At 48.3% G+C, this 23,802-nt stretch overlaps 1 protein-coding gene and 1 long non-coding RNA gene across 2 annotated transcripts; both read left to right on the top strand.

Annotated features, from left to right (window-relative positions):
* Positions 1-832: 832 nt before the first annotated feature.
* LOC128342320 (major histocompatibility complex class I-related gene protein-like) lies at positions 833-9,897 on the top strand. The gene is made up of 6 exons (XM_053289525.1): positions 833-966; positions 2,441-2,710; positions 4,078-4,356; positions 5,627-5,911; positions 7,400-7,480; positions 9,380-9,897. Exons 1-6 carry the CDS (start codon positions 903-905, stop codon positions 9,463-9,465), a joined length of 1,065 nt encoding a protein of 354 aa, XP_053145500.1. The 5' UTR covers positions 833-902; the 3' UTR covers positions 9,466-9,897.
* Positions 9,898-11,913: 2,016 nt separating this feature from the next.
* LOC128342337 (uncharacterized) lies at positions 11,914-23,576 on the top strand. Its single transcript, XR_008314911.1, has 3 exons — positions 11,914-12,461; positions 22,565-22,924; positions 23,441-23,576. It is a non-coding gene; the product is annotated as an uncharacterized LOC128342337 (long non-coding RNA).
* The last annotated feature ends 226 nt before the right edge of the window (positions 23,577-23,802 follow it).

A 23,802-nucleotide genomic window follows, 5' to 3' on the forward strand; every position in this document is an offset into this window, starting at 1 on the left:
CCCCCCCGCCCCACAAAGAAACTTTGTACCCCCTGATAAAATTCCTCTCAGAGGCCCTGTCTGCAGTGGTGGTTTGTAATGCAGCATTGCTTTTGACTTTTCCTCTTTAGCCCTGTTCTTTTCATAAGTAGACCATCAGCACGCAAGGGTGTGCACAGTGGTGCCTATTGCTGCCCCTGCTAACTGGGCAAAGCGGCACCTTTTACCATGGTGATTCTCTTTATTTAGCAGGGGGAGAGTAACTGGCCCTGTCCACCCCCAGCACAGTACTTCCAGTGACTGTTGCTGGTGTATGTCCTATGATTCTTTTTAGAATGTGAGCCCTTTGGGGACAGGGAGCCATCTTATTTGTTTTATTTCTCTTTGTAAACCGCCCTGAGCCATTTTTGGAAGGGCGGTATAGAAATCGAATTATTATTATTATTATTATTATTATTATTATTAAGAAAGGGGAAGCGCAGAGGACGTGGTTCAGAGAGAGAGAGAGAGAGGTTGCACACTATCCCTCAAAACTCTCCTCTGCTTGCGGGGGAGGGAGAGGGGCCGGGGAACAGAGATGCGAGGTAACACCTCTGTTAAGTTTATGAAGCCCAAAGTCTGGTGTCCCTTCAGAGTCTTGTGAGGTTTTTGAACCACATCGTGCCGCAGATTGCACTAAAGCTGCTGTCTGTATGGTGGTCGTTTTTTGCAAATGGAGGAGTTCACAAAAATAAACTTTCTCTTTCCCTTGCTGCCTTTCGCTCCTCCAACAACTGCCCAGCAACCATGGCTGGAATCCGAAATCATTTTTCTAATTGGTTGCGTATTTTACCTTTGGCCAATCCCAGTTTTTCTGAGAGCGCGGATGCCCAGCGCTTGCGAGTGAGCCGCGGTCCATAAGGCAGTCGGGCGCAGGTAGCTGTATGGCGTCACGCTGGCCCCCTTTCCTCCTTGCTACGGCTGCCCTTCTCTTGGGGCCCTCCTCTGGTGAGTGACTGCGGGCTACGCTCCCCCCACCCCTTGTCTTGGGCAGGGAGGCCAAGATTTGCACCCAGCCGCGCGCGCCTGCGTAGCACCTTCTTGTCTTGCAGAAAAGGGGAGCAAACAGGGCCGGGTTATGACAGGCTGCAGCCTAAGCTATGTCAGTAGGAAGAATTCTAACAAGAACTGTTATCTTCCAAAAAGCCTATTTGCGTTGAGAAATACTTTTTAAAAGTTCTCCTGTGTGGTGGGTTGCCTTGCCTGTCCCTCCCCTTCTCCTTCTGCGTCTCCCTCCCTCTCACACCCACTCCAGTCCAACCAGAGCGCAGGGACTCTCGTCTTCGGCTGGCAGCAGCGGATCTCTCTTAGGAGTCGCGCTTTGTCCAGAGCCATATCCCCAGGCTGCGTTGGGAGACCAGGCATGACAAAGGCTGGCGGCAGCTTCCCGCCCCACCCTTCCTCGACGACCAGCGAGCCAACTACCTTCCCTCCCTTCGGCCCCGCCTCCTTCCCCAGCCACGGAAGAACTATGCAGTTGCAAAAGAGAGGCCCACCCAGTCCATGGGGCCTGGTTCCATCCTCAGATATCACTTCAGGCCCTTTTCAGGCAAAGGACGCCCAGCGCATACCCTGCACATGCAACACAAGTTTCAGTCCGTCCAGCAGAGCTGAGGGCCTGCTTAAGATGGCCTGGTCGTAGGGTTGCCAACTGTCCCTCATTTCAGGGATGAAATGTTGGTCCTTATAGGGACAGCATTTGTCCTGCATTTTAGTGCTGGTGACCGGATTAGCTGCGCCATCCTCTGTGCTAGAGCTTCTCTTTCTCTTTCTCAGTTGTGGACACACAGCAGCACTAAACTGATAATACAAATTTAAGGTATAGATTCATATAATTCAATAACATATATGTCATTAGGAAACATAGGAAGCTGTCATATACTGAGTCAGACCATTGGTCCATCTAGCTCAGTATTGTCTTCACAGACTGGCAGCAGCTTCTCTAAGGTTGCAGGCAGGAGTCTCTCTCAGCCCTATCTTGGAGATGCTGCCAGGAAGGGAACTTGGAACCTTCTGCTCTTCCCAGAGTGGCTCCATCCCCTGAGGGGAATATCTTCCAGTGCTCACACTTCTAGTCTCCCATTCATTTGCAACAGGGCGGACCCTGCTTAGCTAAGGGGACAAGTCATGTTTGCTCCCACAAGACCATCTCTCCTCCCTTATTTCAAGAAGGCCATTGATAATCAGGCTCTTGATTACCACTGCATACACCTTCCGCCCCCCCCAGCCATCCCTCCCAGCCCCCCCCCCCCAACTTGTGTCCCTCATTCTGGCATTGAAATGTTGGCAACCCTACATGCAAGCGCCCCTGCTTCACATGGCAGAGGGAGGGAAGGAGGACATAAGAACAGCCCTGCTGGGCTGGGGGTTGCCTAGGCTGAAGACCCTCACCCTAACTCTACCCTTCTCTCTTCCTTTCCAGGCTCCTCCTCACACTCCCTGCACCATTTTTATCTGGGGGTGTCGGAGTCCACTCAGGGGCTTCCTAGATTCACTCAGGTGGGGTACCTGGATGACCAGCTTGTCACTCGCTACAACATCAGTGCAAGGAGGGACCGGCCTCAAGTCTCCTGGTTGGAGAAAGCGGAGGATACCCAATACTGGGACAGGGAGACTCACGATGCTCGGCTTGCTGAAGATTATTTCAAGAAGGCCCTCCTGATCTTGCAACGGCGTTTTAACCAGAGTGGAGGTGAGCAAGGGAAGAGGAGCATGGGTGTGCACTCCTTTATTTCTCCCTCACAGGTACAGGAGCTGAGTAGAAGCAACAGGGTTGGAAGAGGAATGTGTTGTCATCTCTGCTGAAGCCGGTAGTGTTGTGTCCATCAAGACACAACACCACTCTTGGCATTTCCTCTGGGAGCACAGAAGGGATGCATGTCTGACCCTCTTCACTCCCCACTTTGTGCAGTGAATCACATTGTGCAGGGAGACTTCTTTTCTAGGACGTACCCATCTTCCGTCCCAGTTTCCTCTCCTCTTCTTGCCTGGGAGAGTGCCCGGCCCTTGTCCCATATGTCCTAACCCTGCCCTTGAAGTTGAGATCCTCTGCAGAGGCCCTGCTCCACCACATGAAGTGAGGTGGGTGGTTACAAGGGAAAGGGCCTTTTCAGTGGTGGCACCCCGTTTATGGAATAGCCTCGCCAGTGAGGCTTGGCTGCCATCACTTCATTTTTTTAGGTGCCAGGTGAAGACCCTTCTGCTCACCCAGGCCTTTAAAACAGGTATTCTTTAAAAAGTTTTTTGTTTTCAATTTAATGTAATTTTAAAATTTTGTTTTATATTTTACTCAGGTTTTTGTTTATTGTTTTACTTTGTGAGCCGCCCAGAGACCGATTTGTTATGGCACAGCCAACAAAGTTGTTTGAGTGAGGACTGAATAAGAGTTACCTCCCTTCAGGTGGCAGTTCACACCCTGGGATGAGTTGGGGAAGCAAGTCATTTGGTTCCACTCATGTGCCATTGGGGTTGGGTAAAGGGGTGAATTCTTTCTCTGCTTGGAGCAGAGAATCCACTGCCCACACTGGCTCTGCCCATTACTTGTCCTCCCTAGTGTCCACTTAGTCCTGAGAGCCACCAGCTGCCACTGGGCCCCCTCAGAGATGCAGGGGAAAGTGTGGGGCAAGCCTCTGGCAGCCCCTGGAAGTGCTTGGGACATCCACAGCTTGAGAATGCTTGCCCCCCTGTGCTCAGGGATGGCCAAGTGCCTGGTTTCCTGAGATTCTATGATACCAGGAATGAACTGCCCCCTTTTTCCTCCTTGTGATCAACAGCAACTTTGTAGGGGGGTGGCAATTTTGCACTGGAGGATCAACTGGGGTGAAAAAGGTTAACATCCATTTTGCCTTATATACTGAAATATATGTGTTCTAGCAGAAATGCAAACATTGGTTTTAAAAGCCAAAATGCTGTTTTCCAGGCCATGATATTTTTCCACTGTGCTTATTTGTGCGTTAGATTGTGAGCCCTTTTGGGATAGGGAATTGTTTTCTCAATCTCATTTTCCACCTCCAGTCGTTTTATTGGCACCTCTGATCCTGCATCGTGTGTTTCCTTCAGGGCTTCATACCTGGCAGTGCCTGGTTGGCTGTGAGCTGAGCAAAGATGGGGAGCAGAAAGGAAGGTCCATGCAGTGCGGCTATGATGGGAGGGACTTCATCAGCCTGGACAAGGAGACCTTCACCTGGACGGCAGCCGATGCCAAGGCCCAAGTGACCAAGAGGAAGTGGGAAGCTGACCCAGATATTGTGAATACATGGAAGGGCTACTTGGAGGAGGAATGCATTGAAAGCCTACAAAAATGTCTTGTCTATGCCAATGCAACTTTGCTGAGGACAGGTGAGGAGGAGGAGGGGCAGCTTGTGGAGAGAGGGGAAACCATTCCTCCGCTCCCCCCATTGAACAGCCAGTGCATACTTTTTGCAGGTGGCAGAAGTCTAGGAATGTGCCGCTTCAGACCACAATTAGGATGAAAAGAATTTTTCTTTTCTTTTTTACATTCCCCCACCCCAACCAATCAGAAAACAAACTACTCCACAGAAGTGGGAAACAGCCGGGCTGAGCAAAGCTATCGCATGCCTCTGTCACCTGCTCATTTCTTCTTTAAAATATATATATATATTGAATGTGAGGAACTAAAGCACTAGTTTCTCCATGGTCTGAAGTGCTGCAGACCCCTTTACCACCGTAGGACTCCACCACTTCAGTATGGGGTTTCAATAGATCCTGGCTGGAAACGAGATCAGGATATAACAGTCTTGTGGTGAAGGTTTTTCCTGGACTGGCAGATGATTTCAAACTACAGGTGGAGAAGGGGCTGCCTGTGTGAACGCTTGATTGATTGATTGATTGTTAAATTTATATACCACCTTTCATTAAAACAATCCCAAGGCGGTTTACAGCAAAATTTAAAAACAAGGTGGTAAAAAAGACACAATTAAAATATTAAGTGAAAAATATTAAACAAATCTGATTTAAAACAAAAGCATAAAAGCAATACAGAGTACAAAGAGCAGCAGCAGAGAATCAAATAAATGCCTGGGCAAAAAGCCAAGATTTTACACTCTTTCTAAAAGCTGTGATGGAGACCGAGGAGGGAATAGCCACAGGGAGAGCATTCCAGAATCTGGGGGCAGCAACAGAGAAGGCCCTGTCCCGCGTGCACGACAACCGAGCCTCCCTCATTGTCAGCACCCGGAACAGAGCCCCCTCAGATGACCTCATCAAGTGGGCAGTAACCCTTGGGAGCAGGTGGTCCCTCAGGTATCCTGGGCCCAAACTGTTAAGGGTTTTGAAGGTCAAAACCAGAACCTTGAATTGGACCCGGAAACAAACGTAGCTAGTGCAGCTCTTTCAAAATGGGTGTGATGATGTGCTCCCACCGGAACCCCTTTCCTGTGCATGGAAATCTGCTCCTGCTCTAAATGAAGTAGAGATCTTTCTTCTGCCCTCTCCTGTAATTCTGCTGCCCATGACTGGTGGGATCTCAACCCCAGCCACTCTACCATCCATGTTGGGGCAGGGCCTTTCGTTGTATTCGAAATGATTCTCTGGTCCATCTTCCCTCGATCAGCTACATAGCTCAGGGCTTGTGGTAACATTTTCACAGAGCCCCCAACTGTGAAGGTGGCACGTAAGATGGGCCGTCATGGCCTGGAGACCCTCATCTGCCGAGCTCATGGCTTCTACCCCAAGGAGATCGATGCCACCTGGAGGAAAGACAAGGAGGTCTGGGAACACGAGACCTTCCGTGGGGGAGTCACTCCCAACTCAGATGGGACCTACCACACCTGGCTCAGCATTGAGATCGACCCCAAGGACAGGGAACGCTACCGGTGCCACGTAGAACATGATGGTCTTCTGGAGCCTCTGGACTTGGCCTTGGAGGATCCTGGTAAGAGGCAGAGCAGGGAGGGAGGACTCCTTTGTGGGGAGGCTGTGGCAGATTTTGGGATGTGATTTTTCACTCTGGGCAGAACGAGGAACACCTCAGCCGCATCGCAGATTGTAATAACATAGGAACATAGGAAGCTGCCATATACTGAGTCAGACCTTTGGTCTATCTAGCTCAGTATTGACTTCACAGACTAGCAGCGGCTTCTCCATGAAGAAGGCAGGAATCTCTCTCAGCCCTATCTTGGAGAAGCCAGAGAGGGAACTTGGAACCTAGATGTTCTTCCCAGAGCGGCTACATCCCCCTGAGGGGAATATCTGACAGGGCTCACACTTCTTGTCTCCCATTCAAATGGAACCAGGGTGGACCCTGCTTAGCTAAGGGGACAAGTCATGCTTGCTACCACAAGACCAGCTCTCCTCTCCTAAGGGATCCTAACCAATAGGATCCTACAAGTGTTCCCTCCGCTCCCCATTTTGAGGGCTGATGGGGCTGGGGAAACGATGTGGCTGCTAAGAGGAAGTGAACAGGCTGACCCTAGGAAGTAAAGGGTCCTGCCTGGCAAAGGGCAGGCAGAAACACTCAATTATAATTTCTGTGAGTGGGCTGAGTAGACACGAAAACTAAAAGGATGTGCTGTCCTAAAAGGCCTTTTAAATTAAAAAGGTTTTGATAGCTTCCCTGAAGACCTGCAGTGCTGGCCTCTGGTGGGTTCCCATGAAAGAGGAGATTCTGCAGTAGCAAAGCTACATGATTGAGGTAGAGCATCTCTTTGCGTGGAGGCAGAGCATGGTTCAGCCCAGAACAGCTCCAATTCAACGATCCTAGGATCTCTGCCACTATCACTCTGGAAAGCCACTATCACTCTGAGTCTACATGAAGGAACATAAGAAGCTGCCTATAGAACATAGGAAGTCAGACCTTTTGTCCATCTAACTCAGTATTGTCTACACTGACTGGCAGTGGCTCTTCAAGGTTACAAGCAGGAGTCTTTCTCAGCCCTGCGTGGAGATGCTGCCAGGGATTAAACCTGGGACCTTCTACGTGCAAAGCAGATGTTCCACCACTGAGCTACAGCCCCATCACAATTTATGTTGGGACTAGAGACAGGGCCTTTTTGGTTGTGGCCCCTTGACTTCATTACGCCCTCCCAGAAGAGCTTCTCCATGCTCCCTTCCTCCGTTTTTTAATAAAATGATTGAAGACATATTTTTAGAGAGACTTTTTAATATTTTATCCACTGCTTGTATCTAGTTGGTTTCTTAGCTTTTAGCTTTTTATTTATAACTTTTTATTTCGAAACTTTTAAAAATGTGTAACTTTTGAATGTGGTTTTAGCCTGGTCTTTTAACTTATTTAATTTTATTAATTTTTAATTGTTTTATGTTGTGTCTATTTTTTGTTAGCCACCCCGAGCACTAGTGTACTGGAGGGGCAGGGTATAAATATCAGATAAATTAATAATAAAAAATAAATGTCCCATTTCAGCCTCGGCATTTGTGGCAGCCATCGTGGTAGCTGTCATAGTTGCTGCCTTGGTGGCTGTGATAATCCTTTTCATCAGTATCAGTAAGTAAATTCTGAATGCATGTGCTGTGTGTGTGTGTGTGTGTGTGTGTGTGTGTGTGTGTAGAATGTTGTGGTACTGGCAGCTGATACCCCCAAATCTGGTGGTGCCCACAATTGTATGAGTATCTAGTACAAATTTTAAATATATATTAAGGATATTCAAATTATAGAAATCTATTCTACACACAGTAAAGCTCTTGAGAAATGGCATGTTCGACATGGACTGGACACAGAACCTGTTGCTTAGTTCACTCCCATGCTTTAGGAGCAATGTCTTCTTTTTCGGGGGTCAAATATATCCTCCTAATGATGTACCTACAAAATGCAGGTCTGAAATTTGTCCAGCCTGGGATATACCTGGAGCTCATTTAGTCCATCTCGTGGCCCTTCCCACATTTTAACTGGGATCCTAAACATATTCATTTGGAATGATTCCCAGGGACTTCTGTGGTATCTGCCGCTTGTGAAATTATGTTTACTATTTCTAAGAGTCCCTGCTTCCCACTTAGCATTCATCATTGGAAGGTTAGTCCATTCTTCACCTCTTAGTCCATGAGTGGGCTTCTCCGATGCCCCTACCCGCCGCAACCCACCAGTACTTCCCTCCTAGCAACCTTCAGCATCAGCATCCCAAGTGTTAACTGAACTGAGCCTCCTGCCTGGGGACCCAATCCTGTCTCAAGGGAGTCTGCTGTTTGGAGGGTCCTCCATAGCTTTTCATGGGTGTACAAGAGGCATCCTGATTCTGTCCTCTGAAAGCCCCCTCTAGTGTCCGCCCAATTTTATTTATTTTTATGACATGTCTTTCCTCAGTGTTACCATTTCAGTTTTCTGCCCTGAGTTACCATCCAATGTTTCTCCAGAGTAGAGTGCCAAAGATAATGGGGTTGCTCTGGAAAAAGGCAGGTGCCTTTAGTAAATGGTGAGCCACTATTGCACAATCAGGATTAAAAAAAAAACCCGGGCCACCATTTTTGTGGAACTGCCCCCGTTCATGTGACACTTCAGCCAATGCTGGGCTTCCAGCCTGACTTGGGAATGCCTCTCTCTCCCTTTGAAAGGCAGAAGTGCTCCCAGCCAGGCTGAAGCGCCTTGCGAACAGGGCAGAGTGGCCCCATTTCCACATCTAACCATGCTCCCTGCATCTGAAGTCAGATGCAGTGTGCATGGTCAGGGTGCATGTGTGTGTGCACCCACTTCAACACAAATGGGGCTGCCAGCAGTGGGTTGCATCCCCAATACTGGCAACTTCCTGCACCACTGAGTGCTGGGCTAATACTCAAAAAGCCTTCCTAGGTGTACTCACAACAGTTACCCAGATTGCTTGTGGGATCTCTCTTCCTTCTGCTTGTAACAAAACACCTGCAGAAGCATCTGGTGGGGTGGGTATAGGTGCTTATATGCCAATGCCAGAATCCTCCAAGCCAAGATGGGTGAGCTGGAGTGCTTGGTTCCTAACACAAAATAGATATAGTGGGCATAACAGAAATATGGTGGAACAGTGAGAACCAGTGGGACACTGTTATCCCTGGGTATAAACTCTATAGAAAGGACAGGGAGGGGCTCCTTGGAGGTGGAGTAGCACTGTATTTATTTATTTATTTATTTGTCAAATTTGTACACCTCCCAAAACTTTCGTCTCTGGGCCACCTCCAGCCTCAAAGGCAGGATGCCTCTGAGTACCAGTTGCAGGAGAGAGGGCATGCCCTCAACTCCTGCCTGAAGGCTTCCAGCGGCATCTGGTAGGCCACTGTGTGAAACAGGATGCTGGACTAAATGGGCCTTGGGCCTGATCCAGCCGGGCTGTTCTTATGGGTCTGAGATCACTGCAGAAGGTGGGAATGGGTGGTCTCTGGAAATAGCTTCTAGCCCTAACTCTCTGATTTTGTCCCTCTCCAGGGAAATACCAAAAAATATCTGCAAAACACTGCTGTAAGTTATGCTGCTTCCTGAAATGTTACTGCAGAAGAGCAGTAACTGGATGAAGAGCAGTAACTGGATGGCTTTAAGAGGGGTTTGGATGACATCATGGAGGAGAGGTCTATCAATGGCTACTAGTCGGAGGGCTGTGGGCCACCTCCAGCCTCAAAGGCAGAATGCTTCTGAGTACCAGTTGCAGGGGAGAAATGGCAGGTGAGAAGGCACGCCCTCAACTGGTGGGCCACTGTGCGAAACAGGATGCTGGACTAGATGGACCTTGGGCCTGATCCAGCAGGGCTGTTCTTATGTTCTAAGAGGACAGCCTTCAGAGAGACACCTCGTGGATACGCTGAACCGCAAATAAGAAGCTTCTCCTATATCTGTACTTTTGTATTTTATTTATGCATTGTTTTAATTGCATTGTAAACCGCTTTGAGATTATTTTAATGAAAAGCGGTATATAAATTGAACAAATAAATAAATGAAGTCACCCATTATTACAGTTCTCTCTCTTTCATGACTCCCTGATTTGCTTGTCCAACTCCAAGTCACTCTCAGCATTTGATCCGGAGGGTGATAGCATGCCCCTAGTAACACGTTTGATCCCAACATCTGATTAGTAATGTGTTGGAGTGGGTGGGTGGGTGTTGCTGGTGAGCTTGGAGGGGAGATTTCATTATCTACCAGTGCTATGGCGGAAGAGCACATGTAAGGGGAGCACTGCTAATTATTATTGTCTGAAGGCAGAGTTAAAGTTCTAAATAAAGTAGTTTTGTTTAGGAAATCCATCAGGGAGATAGATATGGCTAGGCATGCCTTGCTCCTAGCTACATAGTAGAAGAGGGGAAGAGAAAAGATAGAAGTCTGTCTCTCAGGTGAGAGAATAAAACCCAAGACTATCAGTCCAACAAAGGGGAAGTAGAGTAGAGAAAGTGTAGTCAGAAAGAGGCTTCCCTTGCTTGCTATCTCTACCCCTAGTGCCTGTAGTGGTCAATAGGGTTGGACCAGAAGTTTTACACGCATGCACACTGGGCACTTCTGGTCCGATGCGCACCGGGGCGGCAAAGAGGTACGCTGTCGCCCAGTGGGACCGATTTTAAGCACAGCGCTAGCAAGGGAAATGCGGCGGGACCGGAGGTAAGAGCACCCTCCCTGCTCCTTAAAGGTAAACCCCCCACCGATTCCGTGGACATCCCTACCTCCCACCACTTATTTGGTCTACATAGATCCTCAGTGCAAGCAATGTTCAATTCTTTAAAAAAAATAGTTTTTTAAAAAATAGGGGAGGGGAGAAAAATAGGGGGGCAGGTTGGCTCTGGCCTTTTGCTATGGGTCTGCTGCACTCAACACAAGCGTGACACTAGTTCCAAGGAGGTGCTTGCCAAGCACTGCTTGATGCCACCCCCTTAAAAGTCACGTTCACACAAAACACAGCTCTGCATGTCCCTGTGCTTTTCAGCATTCCCACTCTTTAGAAACTGCCCATGGAAACGAAAGGGCTGCTCTCCACTTTGCTGATCTCAGAAGGAGCGGTGGCAGTAGCATATCCCACCAGAACCTGCAGCCCTTCTTTGCCTCTCAAGAGGGAGAGGCAGGGAAAGAAAATCCATGGAGTAAGGGGCTGACGACTGTCCTATCCCTAAGTAAAGGTCGCTAAGGCCCTCCTTGCTCTTGATGCGCGGACTCGATGACTTGGAAAGAGTGACAGGAAATAAACAGTGGAAATAAACAGTGACAGCGGCTCATGCAGGAAGAAAAGCAGGGATTCCTGCTGGTGTGTAGAGGGGCAGAATGACCACAATACGATAGTGGTGTGTAGAGGGGCAGAATGACACAAGGGTGTGCGCAGAATCTGGCAGTGGTGCCTCTTTCTGTCATGAAAGAGAAAGAAGAGCAGAGGATCCAGCAGAGAGAGAGGAGAGAGAGAAGTTATTACTATTACTATTATTATTATTATTACATTTTATATCCCACTCTTCCCCCAGAGCGGTGTACTACATACTTCAGTTTCTCCTCACAACAACCCTGTGAAGTAGGTTAGGCTGAGAGAGAAGCGACTGGCCCAGAGTCACCCAGCAAATATCATGGCTGAAAGGGGATTTGAACTCGGGTCTCCTCGGTCCTAGTCCAGCATTCTAACCACTACACCACGCTGCTAACCAAGTTGGCATGTTCCACACTCTCCCTCAAAACTCTCCACTGCTTGGGGAAGGGGCTGGGGAATAGAAGAGGGAAGACACAGCTTAAGTGTATGAAGTTCAAAGTCTGGTATCCCCTCAAAACCTCGTCCAGAGTCAAGTGCTGGTTTTGAGCCACATCGTGCCACAGATTACACTAAAACTGCAGTTACGTAACGGTATGTTCTTTCTCTGTCTTGTTTCTGGGAAATCAGGCGAGAAAGAGGGAGAGGTCCTGTCCTGTTTGGCCATCAGAGGGCGCTGCAGCAACCCTCTGCCTTTAGGGTTGAGCAACTTCAACAAGAAACAAAAAGTTATTTTTCGATATAGGCACGGACCCGCCTCCAGCCTCTCCAAGCTCCACCCGGGTTGCTTTTATATATCCTTCCCTTTTGTGCAAGTGGAACACAGGGGTTTAGCTATAACTGAGTGGCTGGGTTCCTTCAAAGAACCGGGGGTCCCCAGCTCCTGAGGGCCCCCCAGCTCCACCCCTCCCGATTTTCTTCATTATCTCCATTAATCAGAGGGGCCACCTGGGAGAGAGTTGAACTTCCACAGGGCCCCCTCTCCCCTAGCTACACCCCTGGGAGGAAGGGCAACTGATGGCTCTGAGTTTGGGGCAAAAGAAACTTCTCTTTTTCCCTTGCTCCCTTTCGCTCCTCCGACACATCTGTCCAGCAACCATGGTTGGAAACCGAAATCGCTTTTCTGATTGGTTGACTATTTTACCCTTGGCCAATCCCAGCTTTTCTGAGAGCGTGGATGCTTAGTGCCTGCGAGCGAGCCGCGGCCGACAGGGGAGTCGACTTCATGTAGATAGATGGCTCTGCGATGGCCCCTTTTCCTCCTTGGAATGGCTGCCCTTTGCTTGGGGCCCTCCTCTGGTGAGTGACTCTGGGGGATAAACTTTCCCTTGTGTTGGGCAGGGAGGGCAAGATTTGCGCCCAGCCGAATGTTGTGCGCGTGTTTGTGTAGAGCATTTCTTGTCATGCAGTGAGCGGGGGGGGAAACAGGTCCGAGGTATTAAATGCTGAGGCCCTAACCTATATCAAGCTTAAGAGTCGAACAGACAATGAAAATAGAAATAATGACGCTTTGTTTTTGCTTGGCAAAGGTGCAATGAAAAACTAATCATCTAACCAGAACTGTTATCGTGCAATAAGCCTATTTGCATTTAGAAATAACTTTAAATGAAAATGCATTGTTGTGTACTGTACACAATTTAGTCTTGAAAATTAGTATTTTTTTTTAAATTCAGAGGCTCTTCATAATGCGAGGCCCTAAGCTATAGCTTATTTTGATTAATTGATCGATTAAGTGCCGTCAAGCTTATTTTGATTAATTGATTAAGTGCCATCAAGCTAGTTGACTCTTAGCTACCACACAGATAGATTCTCTCCAGGATGATCTGTCTTCAACTTTAAGGTCTCTCAGTGGTGTGCATTCATTGTTGTCGTAAAAAAAATGCACACGTTTCCTGGATACGTTTCCTTTCCCAATCTGGAGCCCTGTACAGAGTCATCCATGAAAAATGTTCTGTAGTATCAACAAAACTGGCAGTCCATAGCTTATTTTGCTTATGCCTAAATCTGGCACTGGAGGCACTTTGGGCATTGGGGGATTTCGAGGATGGCTTAAGCCACCACACCCTTTACTATCCTCTTCCACCCCTGCACGAGTGTAGATAATGAGGGAATGAAATTATCAAAAAGTTCCTTTATGCATGTAAATGCTAGATAATGAGGGAATGAAATTCCCTCATTAGATAGTATTTACATGCATAAAGGAACTTTTTGATACTATATTTGACTTTCAAGCAACACCATTTGGGACTTATAGAATAGAAATTATCTCTACTAATATTTTCTCTTATTCTGTGTGTTTCATCATTGTATGTAAATTTAGTACAGGAGGTTCAATTGATTACTTGTGTCAAAACATTTATATATCTGGTCAATTGCATATGTTAATTGATTTGAAAAGATTCATTGTATTGTAGTTTGCGTATACATTTTGACATAATGTTTTGATGAGAACTATTTCATATAATGTGTTTGTGTGAGTGATGCTTATACATGGTGCATATACATTTCTCTATGTATATGGTTTGTTTCTATGGTCCGTGTATCCTCCAATTTCTTACTTATGATGAGAAGGATGGCTGTGGGGGAGATTTGAGCGGATGCCAAGGGAAAGGCTCAGAGCAGAAGGGTCATCGAGGGTTGGTGTTGGAAGGGGCCTTCTAGTCCTGCCTCCCCTGCTCAGTTCAGGAAGCTCAGCTGCTCCTGAATCCCTGACAGAGATAGCCTGCCTAGCCTCTGTTTGAAAACCTCCAGCAAAGGAGAGCCCACCACTAGGGGTGTGCAAGGTCCGGAGGCCCCCCTGGTCCGGCACGGGGGGGGCCTGTTACTTTAACGGGGTGGTGGTACCCCCCCCCGCCGCCGCTCTTCCCCCTCCGGCGCTGTTCCATTTAAAGATCTTCTTGGGGCGGCAGGGAGCTCTGCCGCCCCTGCCCCCGTCGTTAGTCCTGAAGGCTTAAAAGCAACGAGCGCTAGCGGCGCGCATGTGCCCTGTGCGGCGCGCGTGTGTTTGACGCTGGCACGCCCGCGCCACAAACATCACGTGACGTTTGCGGCACGCGCGCGCACCAGCATCAGAGACGTGCGCGCTGCACAGGGCGCATGCACGCTGCTAGCGCTCGTTGCTTTTAAGCCTTCAGGACTAATGACGGGGGCAGGGGTGGCAGAGCTCCCTGCCGCCCCAAGAAGATCTTTAAATGGAACAGCGCCGGAGGGGGAAGAGCGGCAGCGGGGGGGGGTTTTAAGTACCACCACCACCACCCCTTAAAGTAACAGGCCCCCGCCCATTCGGACCTCCGGACCGCCGGACTGCCGAATCGGTCCGGAGGTCTGTACAAGTGTGTCGGACCGAACCATGCACACTACTACCCACCACTGCACACGAGGCAGAAAGATTGTACTACTGTCCACTAGCTCTGACAGGAAATTGATGTTTAGCCTCAATCTACTTCCTTGCAATTTCAACCCATTGGCTGATAATTCTACCAAACAAGCAGCATTAAACAAACCGCACCCTTCTCCCTCCCTCCTGTTCTGACTGTTTAGCAACCAACCAGCAGGAAATGCCTGCACACTAGCCCTGCTGCTGCTCAGCTGAACTCTGCCTTTGCAACAGACAGGCCGGAAACATGAATAGAGCAAGGGCAGCAAAAACATGCAAGGGGCCGGGGGAGGAAGGGGATCTCCAGGGGATGGAATAATTGCTTTGGGGCCCAATCCTAGTGATGCCCATGTAGTTGGGGGCAGTGTTCTCTCTAACAGGGATTCCCAGATGTTGTTGACTACAACTCCCATAATCCCTAAGCAAAAGCCATTGGAGCTGGGGATTCTGGTGTAGTCAACAACACCTGAGAATCCCTGTTAGAGGGAACTCTGGTTGGGGGTGCTGCTTATGAGCTTTCGGCTGCTGTCCGCACTGCGTTTTCTCCCACTATGCTAGTTCAAAACATGGAGGGCAGGGAACAGAGAAGCAGGAAGTGACCCAACAAACTTCCTTTCAGTCCATGCCATCCTCTGCCTTTTGAAGGAGCAGAGGGAGGGAGGGACAAGAAGCAACCTGATGGGAACTAAACTGCAAGATACCTTTCTGTGGCAGAATGTTTAATTTTGGCTGGTGGCTGCTTAACATTTTAGCTTCTGGAATACAATGTACAATTCTGGTCACCACATCTAAAAAGGGTCATTGTAGAATTAGAAAAGGTACAGAAGAGGGCAACCAAGATGATCAGGGGCCTAGAGCACCTTTCTTACGAGGCAAGACTACAAAACCTGGGGCTTTTTAGTTTAGAAAAAAGACTACTGCGGGGAGACATGATGGAGGTCTATAAAATCATGCATGGTGTGGAGAAAGTGGAGAGAGAGAAATTCTTCTCACTCTCACATAACACTAGAACTAATGGTAACCCCATGAAATTGATTGCCAGGAAATTTAGGACCAACAAACGGAAGTACTTTTTCACGCAATGCTATAGGCCAGCTCCAACCTCAAAGGCAGGATGCCTCTCAATATCAGTTGCAGGGGAGCAACAGTAGGAGAGAGGGCATGCACATACCTCTTGCCTGTGGGCTCCGCAGAGGCATCTGGTGGGCTACTGTGTGAAACAGGATGCTGGACTAGATGGGCCTTGGGCCTTATTCAGCAAGGCTGTTCTTATGTTTTTATGAGTACACAAGTAATTTTCAGCCCGTTAAAATAACGGGCGCTAGTAGCCTTCTCCGTCCTCCCGCAAATAACTTTCAGTGGGGGGGGGGAGGAAGGGGGCGCTGGGAGACAGTCTGACAGCTTCGTCTGGGGTTTCCTCCCTCACCAGCCGGTGGGGGGAAATTAGTGGGGGCGGCAGCTGCGGCGGTGAGCTGCCTCCCAACTCCGCCGCTGCCGCACCACCACAGAGACCACCCGCCAGCTCGTCTTCCCCACTGCGGCCACCGGCTCTTCGCTGCGGCTGCGGCTGCCGGCTCGCCTCTGCCGCCGATGCAGCCGCCGGCTCGCCGCCGACTTCCCCTCCTGGCCCCTCCTGGCCCCCTCCCGGTTCCCATATGGCCGCCTGGTTCCTGCGGCCATTTCGGCGGCAGGGCCGGTCCCGCCGCTGTCGCATCTGCCCTTCCCGCTTCTCCTCCACCTGGACGGGAGCCAACATGGCCGCCGTGTCTCTCCGGCCGTATCTTTCTCCGACGTTCTGGGCATGCGCTCCGCGCATGCCCAGAATGGCCGAGAAAGACACGGGCGCAGAGACACGGGCGCACACCCAAGCCTTTTATTATAGAAGGATAGCTGTTGCTGCAGTAGCAACAGTGGTGCCCACAGAACTGGCCCCAGCTGTGGGTGGTGGCAGCAGTTGTGGGCATGGAGATGGCATTCACTTTAAACCCACAACCCCCATGAATGAGCAGCCTGAGCCTCTTCTTGGATGGCTTTGGGCTTTGGGATCAACATAGGAAGCCGCCATATACTGAGTCAGACCATTGGTCTAACTAGCTCAATACTCTACACAGACTGGCAGCGGCTTCTCCAAGGCTGCAGGCAGGAATCTCTCTCAGCTCTATCTTGGAGAAGCCAGGGAGGGAACTTGACACCTTCTGCTTTTCCCAGAGCGGCTTCATCCCCTGAGGGGAATATCTTACAGTGCTCACACATCAAGTCTCCCATTTATATGCAACCAGACCCTGCTTAGCTAAGGGGACAAGTCATGCTTGCTACCACAAGACCAGCTCTCCTCACGGGATCACCTCAAAACAAGCCTGGAGGGCCCCCAATGGAGTTCCAGGGCAGAGAGAAAAACATTTGGGGCCCATGTCCCATGGACCCAGGTCTAACAATGCTCCTGGAGAAGACACATCCAGAACAGGCATTAAGCCACTTTGCCTTCTCTCTTAAGGCACTACGTTGCATCTGGGGCTTTTTAGTTTGGAAAAGAGGCAACTATGGGGAGACACGATATAGGTGTATAAAATTATGCATGGAGTAGAGAGAATGGACAGAGATAAATTTTTCTGCATAATTCTTAAATGATGCTGTAGCTATAAAGAAGATACTCCAGGTCCCTGATCATCTTGGTTGCCCTCTTCTGCACCTTTACCACTTCTACAATGTCCTTCTTAAGATACGGTGACCAGGACTGCACACAGTACTCCAGATGTGGCCGGTGGCCACACCATAAATTTGCATAAGGGCATTATAATATTAGCATTTTTATTTTCAACCCCCTTCCATTCTAGAATGGAATTTGCCTTTTTCACAGCTGCTACCACCATGCACTAAGTCTACACTATCAACTAGTTGTCCTCCAAGACTCCAAGATCTCTCTCCTGGTCAGTCACCAACAGCTCAGACCCCATTAATGTATATGTGGACACACACACACACCCCATTTTGCATCACTTTACGCTTGTGTACTCTGAACCACATCTGCCATTTTGTCGCCTACTTACCCAGTTTGGAGAGATCCTTTTGGGGCTCCTCACAGTCAGTTTTGGATTTTACTACCCTAAATAGTTTAGTGTCTTTTGCAAATTTGGCCACTTCATTGCTTACTTCAACTTCTAGATCATTTATGAGCAAATTAAAGAGCACTGGTCCCAGTAAAGATCCCTGGGGAACCCCACTTCTTACTTCCCTCCATTGTGAGAACTGTCCATTTATTCCTACCCACTGTTTTCTGTCCTTCAACCACTTACCGATCCACACATGGGTAGGCTGCGGAAGCCACCGCAGCTTTTGGTGGTGGGCATTTTGTCGGTCGTGAGTGTTTGGTGGATGGGAGGGGATATGTTTTTCTAATTTTCCTTGGTGTGGTGGTTTTAGTGTTCCAAGCGGGGAAATCTTCCATCTGAGTTGGCCTCCACCTCTGTTTGAAGGAGCTTATACTTTGATGGTGGCGAAGAAGAGGTGTTTGTTTGCTGCTTATGGTGATGGAAGAGGGGATGGAGACTGAGGGGGTGGGTTCAGGGAAGGGGAAGGGACGGCCGTTTGGTTGGGGAAATGGAGGGTGGTCTTCCTATTGAAGAAGCTTGTTCCAAAAAGAAGCGTAGTGGCTCTGTGGAGTATCAGGCTGGGGTTTCGGGGAGGCGGGGAGGCTGTGAGTCATCTTTTTCAGCTGTGGTAAAAGCAATTAACAAATGTGAAAATTGGAGATACCAGCCCTATTAAATTGGCAGAGTGGCTGCGGAAAGCTTTGGGAGATATTTCCAGGGCTAAGTGCCTTCAGTCCGGTGATTTGCTGGTGGAGTGTGCTCATAAAGAACAATTAGACAAACTCCTCTGTTTAACGTCTCTGGGTAAAATTAAGATCTCTTGTCTGATTCCCAGGTTTCAGATTTTGAGGAAGGGAGTAATATTGGGAGTTCCTCTCAGTATCTCAGATGATGAAATTCAAAAGTACTTAGGGGATGATGCTATCTCTGAGGTAAAACGTTTGTCCTCTAAGAGGGAAGGCAAAGTTTCTCCTTCTCTCACGGTTTTTGCTTTGTTTGGGGGTCTAGAGTTACCCAAACAAGTAGTTATAGGATATCAAGTCTTTAAGGTTTGCCCGTTTATTCCTCCTCCTTTGCGTTGTTACAGTTGCCAGCATTTTGGACATGTGGCTGTGGTCTGTCGTGGTCAGACTCGCTGTGGGAAATGTGGAGGTACGCATTCCATGAAGCAATGTGAGAGTTCCCTACCTGTGAAATGTTGTAATTGTGGTGGTGCACATACCCCAGGATATCGTGGCTGTGCAGTATCTAAGCAAGCCTGGGAAATTCAAACGCTTAGAATTGAGCAGGGCATTTCTTATTCTGCGGCTGTTAAATGGTATAAGGAGGTTAGTGGGACGGTGAAGAATGTTGAAAGTTCTCTTCCTTCTTCCCCTCTTCCTTCTTCTTCCATAGCATTGGTTGGAGGGAAAGCTTGTCGCTTCCCTGCAAAAGAAAATTTTTTGGCTTTCATGGTAGAGGTTATTAACTGTACTGCCTAAGCTCCTGTACTGGTAGAGGTTATTAACCAGTACTGCCTAAGCGCCGTTCTGAAAAGATGGCAATAATTTTGAAGGCTGCTGAGAAGTACTTGGGTATGGTTCGATTACGGCTGGCCAGATATGTGAAGAGTTGGGTCATCCTGAAACCTAGGTTGCGGCCTTTAACAATTTTTAGTTGGAATGCACATAGCCTTTACACTCACGGCCAAGAATTAAAGCATGGCTTGTCAAAAACTTTGGATCCCGCCCCCTCTGTTGTTTGTATTCAGGAAACTTGGTTGGTCTCTTCTTTGGCCTTCTGACTGCCAGGATATGTTTTTTTACGTAAGGACCGGAAAGAGGGGAGGGGTGGCGGTGTAGCTTTTGGAATTTTAGAGGGTTTGAATTTTTTGGAAGTTGATATCAGGATTGAAGATATTGAGGTTCTGGTTATTGAAATTCCATTGGAAGGTTCTTCGGTATCGGTTCGGGTTGTTAATGTTTATAACCTATGCTGGCTTGTATCTAGAATTGTTTTGGATGCTTTGGTTAAGCAGCCCAACACTGTTTAATATAATGGTAAACGATCTGCCTTCAGTTTTGCCACAAGGCGTGGTTTGCAGCATGTATGCAGACGATTGTGCAAACTGGTATAGGAGTAGGAATCTGGGTGGAGCTGTTGATAAGTTGAACAAGGCCCTTTCTGCCTTGGAAAACTGGGGAAATGAGTGGGGCTTTAAATTTTCATCTTTAAAGTCAAAGGGAATGATCTTTACGCGACGGAAGATTCTGGTGGCTCCTTGTTTGTTTTTGTATGGCTCCCAAATTGAGGTTGTTTCCGAATTTAAGTTTTTGGGGGTTATTTTTGACTCTAAGTTGTCCTGGGTTCCTCACATTCGCTCTCTTGAGGATTGGTGCAGACCGCATCTTAATTTATTCAGGAGTATCTCTGGTAACCATTGGGGAGCAGACCGAAGGTCTCTTTTGTTGATTTATCGTGCCATGGTTCGATCAGTTTTGGATTATGGCTGTCAGGTTTTCTCTTCCGCTCCCAAGTCCGTTTTGCATAGGTTAGACATGATCCAGTCTACAGCTCTTCGAACCATTTGTGGGGCTTTCATTACCACACCTTGTAGCGTGCTTCGGGGTGTAACTGGCGAAATGCCAGGGAGCTTGCATCGGAAGTATTTAGATATCATGCTCTGGAACTGTCTACGTGATTTGTCATTTGGGAATTGGGGTAATGTGTATGACCTAAGTTGGGAATTTAGTGACCCTGGGGAATTCTCTGGAGACCGCTATCCTCATGCAGTTAGACTATCTTTGTGGCCTGGATCTGAACTTCTTGAGGGTTCGCGGCGGGTGGGGCAGGGGCGTAACTAGGTTGGAGTGGGCCCTGAGACAAGATTCTTAAATGGGCCCTCCCGCCGAGAAATTTTTTAATAATAATAATTCGATTTCTATACCGCCCTTCCAAAAATGGCTCAGGGCGGTTTACAAAGAGAAAAAGGTGCCTCTTTGCCCAGTTAGCAGGGGACTTTTATTCTCACATTTCTGTCCTCATTCAAAACATACAAAAAACAGATGTACAAAATTGAGCAAATGAGAAGACACTAGAAACACTAATTATTAAAATGGGCCCCTTGCTGCAGATTAGCCAAGGAGACTTTCAACCATGCAGGGTGAGCCTATGTTTGTTTTCTCAGAATTCTGAACCAATTCAGTCAAGTTTGATTCCAGGAGGTTTTTCACAAGAGGCTTTTAAAGCCCTTTAACACACATCTCCTCTGGAATGGAGGTGCTGCATTCACATGTTGGCCAGATTGACCCTAAGGGGAAAAAATATAAAAGCACAACACATGCGTCACAGTTCTCACTCATGTCTCAGTTCTCACTTAGACCTGGGTTGCAAAACAACTTGAACATAAGTGTATTAATTAATTAATTAATTAATACATAAATAAATTTGTTCCAGAAGTTTTTGTAATTTCCTGCCATGAAACAAGCCACTTATAGGACTTTTTAGAGGGTTTTTTTTAAGCCAGCAAATTTTCCAATCAGTTTTAAATTAAATATTCAGAGACTTCTCAGTCTCCCCCCCACCCCATCAAAGCCCTATGGCAAGCAGATCCCTATATAGGGGGTGGGGGGAGTGTAACCACAAAAAGGAATTCACATTCTACCTGGCAAAGGCTGAGCTGTCTGGCCTGGGAAGAGGGTCTGCTGCAGAGAGCTGTAGTGGCCACTCTGACTGCCAGCCTTCTTCCTGGGGCTTGCCAGCCTACTCGAGTTCAGGCTTGACTGAGGCCTACACGGAGGCCTCCCTGGAAGCCCCGCCCACCCGCCGATCAGCTGAGAGGCGCCTGGGAGAAAAGCAGCTTGCCTGCTGCTTTAATTGCCGACCAGGACGACGAGCAGGAGAGAGGGCAAACAGGGCAAGTGGCTGAAGGGTCTTGGGGCTGGGCAGGGGGCAATGGGGAGTCATGTGAGGTGTCTCTGGGGGGCCCCTCAAGGCAGTGGGGCCCCGAGACGACTGCCTCCCCCTGCCTAATGGTAGTTACGCCCCTGGGGTGGGGATTGTGCCATTAATATATCCAATCTGGCTTTACCGTCCTCCTGAGGTTCTGCATGATGGTTTGGAGAGCGGACTTTCTTATAGGTCTAATGCTGAATTGAAGTCCCTGACTTTTGAAAGATTCGGATTTTTGTAGAATTTTTACGGATGGTTCTAAATCTGCTCAGGGTGATAGGGTATCTATCTGCTGCTTTTGTTATACCCAGTTTGGGAATAGAAAAGGGTTATAGGTTGACTGGAGGCATTAGCATTATGACCGCTGAATTGACTGCGGTGGTCCTGGCTCTAGAATGGGTTCAGGACATGCGCCCTGGGGGGTTTGTGATTTTATCGGACTCTTTGTCGGGTTTGCAAGCCATCCAAGGGGGCAGTTTTTCGAACAAGTCCCCTGTTGTTGCTGAAATCTGGAATTTGAATAATCTTCATTCAAGGGGTTTTCGCGTTAGGTTCCGCTGGGTTCATTCTCACATTGGGATTCCTAGGAATGAGCTCGTGGACACAATTGCGAAACGGTCTCTGGACCGTCTGGCTGTAGATTGTGAAATTCCCTTTAATGTTATGGAAGTTAGGTCTTGGGTTGTGTCGGAGTTGAGGAAGATTTGGCAAAAGGAATGGGATGTTGACCCTATGGGTTGGAGGGTTTATGCTTTTTGTCCGAAACGGAGTGATTTTCGACTCTTCAATATTTCGGGTAGGACCCAACAAGTCTCTTTGTTCAGGACATTGACGGGTCATTGTTCAACTAGAGACAAGTTATTTCTTCTTGGAAAATCTGAGAACGATTTATGCTTGTCGTGTGGAGTGTCTGAGACCATAGATCACTTCTTGTGGGACTGCATTCGGTTTTGTGATGATCGTGAGCATTTTCTTCTGTCTCTTCAATCTGTTAATCTCTACGGCAGATCTCTTCAGGAACTATTTTCGGACTGTCAGAATTGGAAGATTGCTACCGTTCTTTTGTGCAGATTCCTCAAGTCATCTCATCTTTTTGAGTATTTATAAAACCATCTCTTTTTCTGGACATTTGTGCTCTTTTTTGGACTTCCAGTAGGTGGCGTTTGTGGGACCTTATGGTCCTGGTACGCCATTACCTTCCACAAGAAAAAGAAGAAGATCCACACATGAACCTGTCCCCTTTTCCCATGACTGCTAAGTTTATACAAGAGCCTTTGGTGGGGAACTTTGCCAAAAGCTTTTTGGAAGTCTAAGTATACTATGTCAACTAGATCACCTTTATCTGCATGCCTACTGACACTCAAAAGGTTAGTGAGACAAGACTTGCCCAGTCCAAGATGGCAGGACTCTGTGTCTTTCTATTTTCAAGGAAATTGGTCAGTCCTGTGATTTTCAATGAATTTTTCCCTACTGCAGTAGAACTGCCAGAAAGAGTATACTTCACACCTAGTTAAAGTGGAACTTACATCTGAATAAAACATATGCTGCCTCCAGTTCCACTGGCCCCTGTGTCTTGCTGTGCTCTCTTATCCTCCACCACGTGGATACAGTATTGGGATTGGAAGAGAGATTCAGTGGCGGCAAGGCACAGGGGTGGGTGAAACTGGAAGCAATCCATGCTGCTATGGCAAAGAGCAGTGGGACTCTCCATGTCTGCACTTTCCAACACCTATGATCACTTTGGTTTCTCCACCTTCTCTTTGGTTCCTGGAGATTCCCCAGTCAGATAGGGACTGCTGTAGGATGACAAGATCTTTGAAGGACAGTGGTTTGGGGTTAGGCTACAGTCCCCCTTAATGCTACCCTTCTTCCTTCCTTTCCAGGCTCCTCATCACACTCTCTGCGCCATCTCTACTTGGGGGTCTTGGAGCCCATCCAGGGTCTCCCCTGGTACACTCAGTTGGGGTTTGTGGACGAACAACTCATCACTCGCTATGACAGCAACACTAGGAAGGATAAACCTGTCGTCCCTTGGATGGAGAAGGCAGAGGATGCCCGCTACTGGGAGCAGGAGACCCAGCATGCTCAGGAGTCTGAAAACTTTTTCAGGATTGCCCTTGCAACCATGGAGACTCGCTACAACCACAGTGGAGGGGAGGGGAGGGGAGGCAGCAGGCAGGCAGACATGGATTTGCACTCTCATATGTCTGCTTCCCAGGGCCAGGAGGTGGGGGGAGGCACAAGT

The sequence above is a fragment of the Hemicordylus capensis genome, chromosome 2 (assembly GCF_027244095.1).
Source record: "Hemicordylus capensis ecotype Gifberg chromosome 2, rHemCap1.1.pri, whole genome shotgun sequence".
Lineage (NCBI taxonomy): Eukaryota > Metazoa > Chordata > Lepidosauria > Squamata > Cordylidae > Hemicordylus > Hemicordylus capensis.